This window comes from Asterias amurensis, chromosome 1 (genome assembly GCF_032118995.1).
Source record: "Asterias amurensis chromosome 1, ASM3211899v1".
Taxonomy (NCBI): Eukaryota; Metazoa; Echinodermata; class Asteroidea; order Forcipulatida; family Asteriidae; genus Asterias; species Asterias amurensis.
This window is the reverse complement of record NC_092648.1, coordinates 16710206-16723215: the sequence shown is the minus strand read 5'-3', so window position 1 is coordinate 16723215 and position 13010 is coordinate 16710206. Positions and strand designations below refer to the sequence as shown.

Below are 13010 nucleotides of genomic sequence, written 5' to 3'. Positions count from 1 at the left end.
AAATAGATGGTTTATTTGGGATCAGTTAGCAATCACTTAACTTAAGGATGAAAGAAGATGGAATAGTTTAAGTGATGAATTAATTAAGAATAAAATTTACTAAAAAGGTCAGGTACCTGGTGCCCAAAAGCATAAAAGAACTCTGTGAGTTTTTCTTTCAAATCTACTTGTAAATCGTTAGTTATTCCTCGAAATACGATTAAGTTCCATCATAATCAAATCAGTTACTTGAATTATTAATTCGTTCCCTCGAAATAGAACCTCGAGGGAATGAAATGATTTCCAAGGAACCAAAACTACTTACTGGAACTGGAAATGATTAGTAATTTCAAGGGAACGAAGCACTTTTATTTGTGTGTTTACCCTTTTTCTTTTTTTTTCTTGACCATGTCCCTTTATAGGGGTTCCGTAATAATGAGAAATGTAGCGATTTTAAAGTCTCTTGACATGCTGGACTGATTTTAAAGTTAAACTTGTGAAAGGGCTACGCTTGATATTGGCTTAGATCTGATGTTGTCGGTCACACGGGATCAAAGGTGGAACACGAATGCACAAGCCTGCATAAACAAATTTGGGATCGTGTTCACAGCGTTAATTTCGCACTGTGAGTAAATAGCCCCGGTGTATGCAATGCGGCGGTTCATTTACTTTAAACTAATTATGTTTAAGAAATTATGGTGAAAAAAAAGTGTCATGGTGTTACACATAGGCCCCCTGCTATAGAGCTCATTCAGTGAGATTGGTTTGTCTAATCCGGGCCTAATTTTAAAAGTTGGTTAGCGAAAACAAATACTGCTAAGCAGACAACAGTTACTAGGGCCCATTTTCATAAAGCCTGTAAGCACAGGAAAATCGTGCTTAGAAAAAAAAAAAACAGGTTACAAGCCGCCAACAATCCATAAATTTTACTCTGTTGCGACTGGTGCCACAATCATTTCGTGCTTAACAGAGAAAGTTTGTCAAGCAGTATTTTATGAAAGTGTACCCTGCCGACAATCTCGTAACATGTATTAGTTTTGGTTGGTACACCGCTAGCAAAATTAACAGATTTATGAAATTTGGCAGGCACGAGGGGGAGGGGCGGGGGCGTTGCAGCCAAGAATCGGCAACGGGCATGCAAATAAACCGGTTGATCTTCGATGCTACCCAGGCAACCGACACGTAGTAGTTTCTGACACGATCCAGAGAGGGGTGAAAAATGTATAAATCAATTATCTTTTTGGGGTGTCAACCACAAGACCCTGTAGACCAGACTACGGGGGAAAAAGACACCTGGTGGAAAAAAAAAATCACTGACCGAATCGTGCACTTTGATGAGCTCCTGACTTACGGATAGTTTTGACACGACAGTCGTAATACTAGGGCAAGTCTAAAAAAAGTCTGGCATTTTTGGGATGAGGTAGGATATAAAACCTACGACACTACAGCCAAGATGCAAACCCACTCCCTACTTTCTGAAGAAAAAAATACTTAAACTAGTTACACGTAAGGTGGTTAACGAATATGGACTTGCATAAATATTATACACAACGAAATACACCAAGACTTTCAAAATCAAACCCTGGTAACGGTTACGATTTTAAACCAGGGCCAATTTTTATGGAGCTGCTTGAGCACAAGACGTGAGCTGTCTAAGTACACCTAAAATTGTTTACTAGACTAAGCTAACCAGCCAAATTACCACGTCACTTCTCGCTTAACACAATGTTCTGCTGAACACTATTGGTAATTGTCAAAAACTAGCCTTCACAGTTGGTGTATCTCAACATATGCATAAAATAACAAACCTGTGAAAATTTGAGCTCAATCGGTCATCGAAGATGCGAGATAATAATGAAAGAAAAATAACCCTTGTCACACGAAGTTGTGTGCGTTTAGATGGTTGATTTCGAGACCTCAAGTTCTAAATCTGAGGTCTCGAAATCAAATTCGTGGAAAATTACTCGTTTGGCACTTCAGAGGGAGCTGTTTCTCACAATGTTTTATACCATCAACCTCTCTCCATTACTCGTCACCAAGAAAAGTTTTATGCCAATAATTATTTTGAGTAATTACCAATAGTGTCCACTGCCTTTAAGCAGCTCCATGCAATTGGGTCTCGAACTCGACACACCACATATCATTTACCTTTCACGTATATGGGCCTCTAACCTTTCAATGTTCAAGCTTAGCGATGACAACAATTTTTTTCTCAGTAAAATTTCTGGAACAGTGCTGCGAGGCAATTCTCTCGTCCGGAAATCCAAAAAGTAGACTGACCAAAATGAGCTGACAATGACAAATGGAGATGAAAATGCCTCAGGTGTACACGGCCTATATTTAGATTAATGTGCTCTTCAGTACAAATGCGGAAGTGGGCTGAACAAAATCTAACAAAGGACCCGTCATGTTAGCTACAGTTATATCAAGAGCCAGTATCCTTGATAGCGCAACAATCGCTATAGGGAACATCATAATATTCACACCTTGCGAAAAGGCATGTTTTGCTCGCAGCCTCGCTGTCTTAGCTTGGCCTCGCTTATATGTGTTTGACCAGCAGAGCTAAAGGACAGTGGTTCTTAATTATTCCGAAACGAACTGACCGAATTCAACGGAGACCTGTGGTCTGTTAATACGTCAAGCTTCCATAGGAATCGGAGTAAAAACAAAAGAGGGACAGTATAGGAGGTCCAAGGTTGCAAGAGGTCTGTGGATGGAACCGTCTGCATACGGTTTCCTCGATGAAGCATACTCCCAAGCTTGTGTAAACGGAATTCACATGAACTGCTAAAGCTAATAGGGAAATACTGTAAACTAATTGTACACTCACGGAGTTTTTATGTAAAATCTTATCATCTAAAATATAGTAGCTTTCTCTACAATTTAGAATGTTTCGGTTTTCCTTGTTTCTGATCTTACATTCACACACCTGTCTGCTTCTCTGCATATCGTATGTCTATACTCTTGTTTCACTTATTTATTCATTCTGTCTCAGAGTGTGTAGTCCTTCGTCGACAGACAAGCTTAACATTGCTCAAGTTACTCAACGAAACTGGGAAAGAAGAGGGAACAGAGCACACCGGTCAAAATGTCGAGGAAACAAATCGTATTTTCCCAGGGCCAGCTCTGGTACTGAAGAAATTACCTCATTTTGCTGCAGTAAACCTTGCAAAAACACCAAAGCGATTGTATGATATGTTGTCGCAATTTGTGAAAATGTGATACCAAAAGGAAATGAACCAGCCGGTAATTTTTCGCACAAATTGTTTTTTGGACACATTGTGCTGCTTTCGCAATAAAATCAAAATATCTGTTTTCATTGATACTCTTATATTAATTGTATAATGTGCTACACATACATTTTCCCAAAGGTTATACAACGTCCATTGCTAAGTCAATGGTAGAAATTGCCCACGAAGCGGACTAAGTTCATGTTTTTAATCCCTAACTCAATCACTACCGAACTCTAATTCATCTCAAAAGAACACGGTCATACTTTCCGATCAGACGTCAACTTCATCAAATAATACTGACATCCTAATTAAAATAAACTATCAAGGGATTGCTCATCTGAAGACGAATCCTGTAATTGCAATTAGCTGCACGGTTTGAGATAATCTGAAATCACAATTCAAGCGCTATATCGGGTGGCAGAGTTTAAGCATGCTGCCGTGATCACACACGCTAATGTGGGAGCCATACAAATTTATTTTGCAAATCTACGAAGGAAAAAACCCTCTGACGCAACTCTTAAGGCAAGACTATTATTACGGGCACGTGGCGCGTTCCCATCACCACAGTCCTTAATATTATTGTCTTGGATGACATTTGTTTTGCCAGGGCATGTTAATTATTTTAATTAAGTAATCACCCAACCTTGAGAAGCTTGTCGATATAATCGCGGCTTTTGTGATACCTGATATCACTACGCCTTTCACCAATGAATTATACAACATTTCTTGAGAATTATAAATGGGGTTAGATTATAAAATGGTGCAATGATCACGATATTACGGACCAAGGGACAAAGGTCAAGGGAAATGTGTCACCTGGCAAAAAAGAAAAAAGAAGAACAAAAAATGTTGTTCAAGGGAGCAAAGTTGCAGTTTCCCTGTAAAAAGGGCCGGTCAGTTTCGGTTCGGCGAGGGGTCATACCCTTACTCAATTCCGGGTCAACACGAACCGACTGTCTGAGCCAAAACACATGGCTAACCCGGACTCAATGCGACCGAGACTTTTTAGAAATGGACTCAGTACTCTGGTATCCAAATGCTCAGCACTTGGAAATTCGTACTCGTGTGCGATGGCCCGAGTACCCCCTCGAGTACTATTAGCACTATGTGACCACCGTTGTCCTCAGCAGTACTCGATACTCGACTAAAGAGTACAAAACTTGGCTAATACAACACCGACAACAAATATATAGGTCCATCAAACAAAAACATAGACAACAACAAGAGTTTCAGCTCCCCCTTGACATCACCACCAGGTACTTGAACGAGCCTGAATTCAATGAAGATGCTCGTCACTCCAGTCAAGTGGAAACCATTTATGTACGCGATGACAACACGCCAGCAGAAAGTGTGATTGTGTGTCTCATCTTGTGAGAAAGGTTTTTAAGAAGAAGACATGAACTTTTTTTCTTGAAAGTCTGCATCAGTCTCGTTAAAGGCATTGGACACCTTTGGTAATTGTCAAAACCAGTCTTCTCACTTGGTGTATCTCAACATATGCATAAAATAACAAACCTGTGTAAATTTGAACTCATTTGGTCGTCGAAGTTGCGAGAGGATAATGGAGAAAAAAAAACTCTTGTCGCACAAGCTGCGTGCTTTTAGATGCTTGATATCGAGACCTCAGTTGAGGTTGCGAATTAAATTCAAATATTTTAGTGAGAAATTACTTCTTTCTTAAAAACTAAGATTCTTCAGAGGGAGCCGTTTCTCACAATGTTTTATACTATCAACAGCTCTCAATTGCTCGTTACCAAAAGTTTTGTATGGCAACAATTATTTTGAGTAATTACCAATAGCGTCCAGTGCCTTAAAAGTAGCATCTGGCACATGTTCATGTTTGTTCGTCCGGCAGGATAACATTAACTTTCAAAATTCCTCTTCGTTAAAATAACCTCGGTTGACGGGTTGAATTATTAGTGATCGGAGGAGTTGATTCGATACTATGTAAACCATACGTGTTTTTCTATACTCACAGAGAGCGTTTTCTGTTACGCACTCCTGTTAAAGCTCAAAACCTAGGTTCATGTTCAAGCATGTTAGGCAAGATATTTGATTCAAAATCATGAACAAAATACTATCAACTGTGAACAGGGCGTGTCTTAAGTGAGTGCACGGTTTCGCCTATTAAAAAGTGCCCGAGCATCAGTCTTTACGGTGGGTAGTTTATAAAGACGCGGCCCGAATCCGTGTCCGTAGCCCGGATACGTCCCTAGTCTATTTATCTCTTACGCTAAATAGTTCCACTTGAAATTAAAGTCGAGAAACACACACCCACTGCCCTCTGTCACAAGAACCACGGAAATCCCACAGGAAACACCAAGAGGAAATAACGCATCACAAACTGTCTAATAAAAATGAACATTTCGCGAGCTCACCAAGGACTGGGTTTACGCTTGGCGGTAAAACAACTTTGTCGGGTCTGAGGATGGCCAGGGGACGAAACGAAATGAAGGTGAAGCGGCCACGGCGTCGTAGAGTATCAGCCAGGTCTGTCCCGGGGGCGTGGATCCAATCTACGCAAGTGTTTGTACGCTGTGCCCATGAGGCGATACATGACCGACCCGGAACACGTTGGTTCTTTATGCAAATAAAAAAACATCTAAAACCCCCCGCGTGCGATAGGTATCGGATATGGCTTACAGTTTGTCTGTGCGTGGATGATTTGTCCCTAGTGGGAATATACTTACTTAGCTCAGGCCCCCTACTACTACGACACGCGGACATGTTCACCAAAATCCAAATGGACCGAACACTTATATGAACTCCTGAAGTGGTTTTGTTTACGGTGCAGCGCTCAAAATTTCAAGTGGATATTTCCGCTTACAGCAGTAATTTCATGATGGATTCTACGGCGTAAGTGCGTTTTTTTTCAACATAAAACCTGCACTACGGGAAGGGGAAAATGATATTAGCAAAAGAGAACCTGCGATATCGAATTGCGTGGAATAGGAGAGTCCTTTTAGTCTATTTTGCTCCATCTATTTTCCGATGGTTGATTAGTCACAAAGATTTTAACCTTGATGGATTTAATTAGATCTGGATATTTCTTAAAGGATACCAGCCAGAATAGACAATCACTCAGTGAAAATGCAGCACTTCATCTGTTTGAAACATATAAATATGAGCGTATTCACAAGTTTAATAGTTTGCTGTAGTCTATATTAAAATGCATCCTATCTTACAGGTAGACAAAGGCAACATTTTAAGAGCGTGGCGCGGCACTATTTGGGGGGATCGAGTGTCGGTTCGAAAACCAACCTTTAAAAAATATTTATGTGTGGAGACACATGGCACATCGTTGCAAAATATCAACAGTTCAACCACTCAATTTACCTGTTACGGTTCACCAAAGTATTTTGTACCTTCGTGTCTTACAAACAGAATTAAAGTATTAATTACAATGATTTTTCAATACGTAACTTTAATTTTCTCGCTAAAGGTCAAATAGTGTTCCGTTCAGCTCATTGTCTATTTTGACCGAGCCTTGTGAAGCTCCTGGATGAAATTAACTAACCTCAAACGAACCGCAAAATACACATGTTGAAACTGGCTTCACTACCACCACTACCGGACATTACGAGGTTATCAAGTACATTTCTTAAATAATTAACACAGGTGTCCTCTACTTGGTGCCCCATTGTCTGCCTCAACATCATTACAGCGCGCTAATGCGAGCTACCGGTTGGGAAATGAAGAAGAAGATACGTATTTGCAGAAGAGAAAGCTTCAATGTTCACCTGCCGCTCTTGGCCAGGTGTTCCTTCATAGAGCCCCCTTTGTGTGGTAAAATGTTGTCATTCTTCATAGCCTAATTATGAAATGGATTTTCCTTCCCATCTCACTAGCTGTAACAGTTTTGTAGTCCGATGAGTCCACTTAGCAGCAATACACATTGTATCTTCAAAATTGGTTTTGCCGACTGGATTTGAGGACAGAAAATGTCAATTTCCCGTTCAGCCGTCGTTATATTATTATCAATACAAGGTTCCTTATCTTCATTTAGATTTAACAATAGGATTTGAAAAACAACTCCTCGATGGAAAGCCTACCTAATTAGTTAGTATCAATAAGTAGCAATGACCTCCAAAGCTTTGAAGTGATATCTTCAATACCTGACAAAGTGCTTACCTTTTGCGTCCATTCAAAGTAAACGGATGGAACAGTCCACATACTACGCATATGCCATACAACAATATCTCGCAATATATTTATACAAATATATCAATGTCCGTTATCCCTGGAAGTTTGGTGCTGCGTACTTCCCTCAAACGCGATCACCATCCTGTCATTCTACAATGATGACAGGTATTATCACACTCTAAAAAGCTCCACACAGCATCACAGACTGTACTGTTAAATACTCCTCCCTCCACACTCGGTACCGGAGAGCAATACGGCGCGAGTCCCGGTCAGTTTAAGTAAAGGATGTTCAGCAAGCATTATGAAAATTAATATCCGGAGTAGAGAGACACCTCATTCGACGAGTTGACGGCGCTCAGGTCACGTGTGGTACTTTGCGTGAAATCGATCACCCCCCCCCCCTGCCCACCGCTCTTGCAGGTCTGCATCAAGTTGATGAAGTGGTCTATGCCTTGGTCGTAACAGATAACATTATAAAAACACAACTCCGCGTTGATGATGCGGGCGGGTGTGTGTGTGTGTTGCATCAGTGGAGACACTCTCCTCCTCACATACCCCCAAGATGCCGTGGGAAACGAAATAAGGGCCTGGCGCAGAGGGGGTTGACTAACCGTCACTGCCCGATAATGCAGGATTGTTTATACAGGCAATCGATGCTCTCCCTGATTTCAAAGATGACCTACGTCCAAATACCTTCGTTGTACTCAATCGCAAGGTTATTAATAAACAATGGTTAAGAAAGTTGTTTTCCTTTTTTTTCTGGAGATTCTCGTCGAGGAGGATTTATCAAAAAGAAGTCGCATAGTTGTATCGCAGCTGCAAGTTTCCAAAACAGATATCCAGGGGGCCTAGAGCACAAAGCTGCATACAGTAAAAGTAAAGCAAATATCTCCTCCATCTTAAATGTGTAATATGTCACTTAAATAAGACTCAATGTGCAGTGAAACATGTATACAAGACTGCACCTTCTCAAAAAAATTACATGACAAACATCTTTGTACACAACTCAAAAACTTCTTTGCCTGAGTTTGAAACGGTATGACAAACACAATCCAAGCTGTCAGAAACTTTATTTTAAGTCACACAGAGTGTAAAACGTTCACAGAGTTAAAATTTCTCAGTAGGTTCTTATATCTTATGCTATCCCAGCATGCAGAACAAATTGAAACAGGCTTGAAACACAACCATGCAATAAATAAAAGCAGCATGGTCGATATGGTTATGTTTAAAGTTATGGATAAGTTTTATTACTGGTTTTCTTACTTTCTCATGACCTAGTTCACATGCGTATTTTGTTGGCATGTAGGTCTACTAATAAGCAACACTTCAGAATTATCTACGACATAATCGCTGTCCTCTATACCATGATCTATGTTGACTGATCGACCCTTATGGCATAGTTACAGACACTGGCATCCCACGTTACTATATGACGCAAACAATACAGCAATCAATTTGGTTCATTTTGCAGAATTCCCTTCCAACACCAAAACTAGATAACGGGATTTTTGTAATTCAAATAACCGAAACGCCCACACATGGATGGAAACCATAAGCTTGTAAATCCAGGATAGGAGCTGATTACACATTGACTATATAGCAGGCATCCAGGGCCCGCTCTGTCGTGTGACTTTACACCTTAAAGTCTTTCACCGCACTCTACGATAGCTGATATCTCCAAACACGTCCAGCGCGGCTCTGGTCGTTCGATATACTCACAATGTACAAGTGGCCGTGTGTCCATACAAGATTCACAATGCTCGGTGTGGGGGACATTCAATAAAGGTACATCCCAGTCGAGCGGTGTGTAATTTCCTCTCTGGTTTAAAAACAGCCGACTTTCCAGGAGAGAGAAAAAGGTGGAGGGAGGGAGAGAAATAACGGCAGTAACTAGGATTGCCGCAGGAGAGTTGTTGTTGGGAAAAACCATGTGTGAAATCCGCTTGGACGGTTCCGACACATGCCAAACTGAAAAAACGTAGAAATAATATTTTTTATTGGGATCGTCTTTTAACATTCGTTTTTTTCGTGATTGGGGTCTTTTCAGCATCGGTGGACGACCCTGGGAAGGTTACCTGTCCTTTTGGGTATTACGTAGAGAGAAGGGGGGGGGGGGGGGGGTAACTAACAGAGGATGAAACTTGGTGCTGTACTCGGGGGAATTACGTAGCGAGAAGGGGTTTAACATTCAGAGGAAAACTGATGGGTGCTGTACTCGTATGATACGACCACGGATAAACTGTCAGTCAGAGGTAGGCATCGCATAGTTTTCAACAATAAAGATCAAATTATGCACACACTCAACATTGTTTCGATCGGAATGTCTCTGTTGTTATTTTGGCAGTGAACTTACAAACCCCAAAGGTTAAGGGAGTGATATCCAGGTTTTGGCCGACCGCAATAAAACAAAATCATATTCATTTTGAGGCAAGATGATGACTACCAATATTATTCCAACATACCACTTTATGCAAGCCCAGGGTGTTCGAAAAAGTCTTCCCTCCTAAAAAAAGGAATGCTTAAATCAGAGCTACAGGCGATTTACTTTAGCATGCAGTGCACGAAGTCAGGCTTAAATAAAAAAAATAAAAAATCCTGGGTAGTCAGTCAGCCGTGCACAACAGAAAGGCGCCCAGCCATCGGGAAAAATGCCATAATCCACCTCAGGGAATTAAAATGAACTAGCGGACATTTTTCATCCGATATAAATCAGTTAAGCTAATAATGTTGTTAACTGCATTCCTCGCTGACAGACTGGCCAATACGCATATATTTATGTGCACCCACCTTCTTTATATAATATTGACTGTGTGTGAAATGTATGCTGTTGTGTGGATACTGTGCGGTATTAGAAGAATATACACGTCTTTTTAGTTCTGGTCAGTGACATTATCAAGAAAGCATCATCTAATATCTCATCCCGAGCTGGTAATAGAAGCGCGCATTCTGTTTGCGCATTGTGGTCAACCATTAATACAAACAGACGCATGGTCCTCTAATAAAACGTGACCGTGAATTTTTTATGTCCTCCGCAGGTCAACATTGCGTGTTTTTGATGCCAAGCTTGTTTTTCTTCATATTGAAGAAGTGCACGTTGCACTCGTTGTGGTGTTTAAGGGCATAACGTAATACGGACGCAGTACAGAAGCTAAATCGATTTACAACTCGTTCTAATGTCAATGAGAGTGAATGATATTTCAGAGGTTTGTGCTAAAAACCAGACCTGCACTCCAGGCAAATTGGATTCCGACTCCAAGAACTGTTGAAAATTCCGAAGAGCGGCGGTTGTCAGCGTAACGTTGCATTAACTTATTGTGAATGTGGAGAGGTTTTGTGTCGGGGGCTCTTGACTTTTTAATGGGGGAAATTATGTTTTTTTGTCGAAAACAGTCGTAAGAGTTTCGAGGGAATTGTGACGCAACCTAGTTTCAAGAGCGCGTCCCTTAACAAAAATCTGGGTGGTCGTAATTGAAAAAAATGTATTATGCTCTGATTTATTTCATGATTAAATTGTCATTTGCTGTCATCACTCCTGCAGCTGATTTCACGAAATGCTAGTATTAATCTCATCTCGAGTTTAGAATGGGAGTGCGCCCTAACGATGGATACAGAACTTAACTCGTCCTAAGTCCTAAGATTAATCCTAAGTTAGGAAGAGTTTGGCAAAATCGACGGCAGTGATTGTAACCAAACTAATCACATTTCATGTTGTACATTCTAACAAAGTTCAGGTCAGAATTGACCCGGATCCCGAGGGATCTGACTCAGGATCAGTGTGTCAAAATGACCCAGAAATGGTCGAACCTTGATGCAGAATTCGGGTTACAATCCTGCCTGATCCGAGAATTGGTCACGTATTCTGGGAGTTATTAGAGTGTGGCGAATGTCTCTATTTAATTATATTAATGCGAGTCACATTCACCTAGACAGTCATCATGCAGAGACGTGTCTACGTGCTCGTGACGCCCTGAGTATCATGGACATCTAAACATTCCAGATCTCAGCCGTCGTAATTATGGGGATGTGTTCAATCTTAAACCTTAAAGTCACAAGGTGGGGGAAACCCAATTACTGATATTATTTGTCAACCGGTTCTTCTTGTCCTCTTTATGTTCGTCAACTACCCCTGTCGACCTGACAAGACTACGAACATAACCCAGACGTAGACCCCACCCGTAAAACTTGTAAATTATATTTTACAGTTTTGTGTGAATCTCAAGTCAACAGTGTATGAGTGTCACTGAATTGGACAGCGCACCACAATTTTTCAGTCAATCATGTTTTTTTCCCTGTGATTAAGGTACACACAAGTGACAAAAGGTGCCTCATGCAGTACCTATACAATCACTGAGATGTAGCTTAAACTAAGTTGAAACGATAAACCCAATACGTTCATCGTGAACCTAAGAATGGCTTTCTTCATGAGGCGTTCGAATCAGATGGATACTCGTTTCGATAGAAGACGTAAAGGCTTAACTTGACATCCCCAAGCTGACGAGTTCAACCACCGATAAACCTCCCACTTGAGGTATCATTATAAAACAAAAAATATCCCAGTAATATTTCACGATCTAAGATTTCTCTGCTGCCTTGTGGTGCAGTACGCACTTCGTTTTATAGTTTGCTCAAACTACAAAAATGATTGACAATTTGGGGTTATCTCTGGCGACGAACGCCACGTCTTCCGCGGAAGCCGATTACCGCGTTATAATATCACAAGTCTTGGGTTACAACCGTGATATTTGACTTGCAGTGGTTATCTGCATGTAAGCTTATCCAGCGAAAAAAGAAGGAAGATAGAAACGAAGAAAAAAATACCCCTCAGAGTTCAAAACATTTCCATAATCGAACTTTCACAATACTAAGCCCCAAACTTAACACGGCGTACGGTTTATTATGGTAATGGTTAAGACTTTCATGGAGGCGGGGGGGGGGGGGGGCGAGTAACCCCTTGTCAGAACAGCACTTTTAATACAAAAAGGAGTCACTAACACCCAACAAACTAATTCTACTAGTTCATCGTTGTCAATGGAGATTTGATGTCCACGGGCAATTAAGATATTGGAGATGATATCGTATGATAACTGACGTTTCGAAGGACACATGCCTCCCATGGGTGGGTGACTTAATGGAGCTTATACGGAACGAGAAGGTGAAAAGGGCTGTATCAATTGCACGTCACTATCTACTTATACAAGGCACGCCAGTACCGAAAAACAACCTGAAATTATCGGTTCATGTTGATAGCACCAAAACTCATTACAGACATTGTTTATAATATACTACCAACAACTTTAGTTTCAAGAGAAAAGCAACAAACAACAAAACCCCAAAACAACAACAGAGTAAACACACAACACTTTAGCAAACACCAGGATGAATGCTTAATACGAACAATACGCCTATAATTGTCGGTTGTATCAAAATGGTTTCTAAAATCTTATTAGAACCATCTTATCATGGTTATTTTTGATAGCACCACGACTCATTACATACATTTTTGTGCTACCAACAACCTAAATTTCAAGAAAAAAGCAGCAAACAGCCAAACACCAAATACAATCAAAGTTAATACACCTAACACCCTACGAACACGAGGCTGAATGCTTGCAGGATAATCCGCCCATATGTGGGTTGTTTCAAAATTGTGTCAAA

General features: G+C 40.7%; 1 protein-coding gene across 2 annotated transcripts in view; it reads right to left on the bottom strand.

Moving 5' to 3' along the window:
• LOC139947856 (muscarinic acetylcholine receptor M2-like) overlaps positions 1-13010 on the bottom strand; it is a 69260-nt gene that overhangs the window by 15897 nt on the left and 40353 nt on the right. Inside the window, exon 1 of one of the 2 annotated variants that reach the window (XM_071945674.1) lies at positions 7344-7463. The exons of the other annotated variant lie outside the window; for it this stretch is intronic. Coding sequence (XP_071801775.1) covers positions 7344-7394 — 51 coding nt within the window. The 5' untranslated portion in view covers positions 7395-7463. Of the gene's footprint in view, positions 1-7343; positions 7464-13010 lie in introns of those variants that run through there. 2 annotated transcript variants of the gene reach the window in all.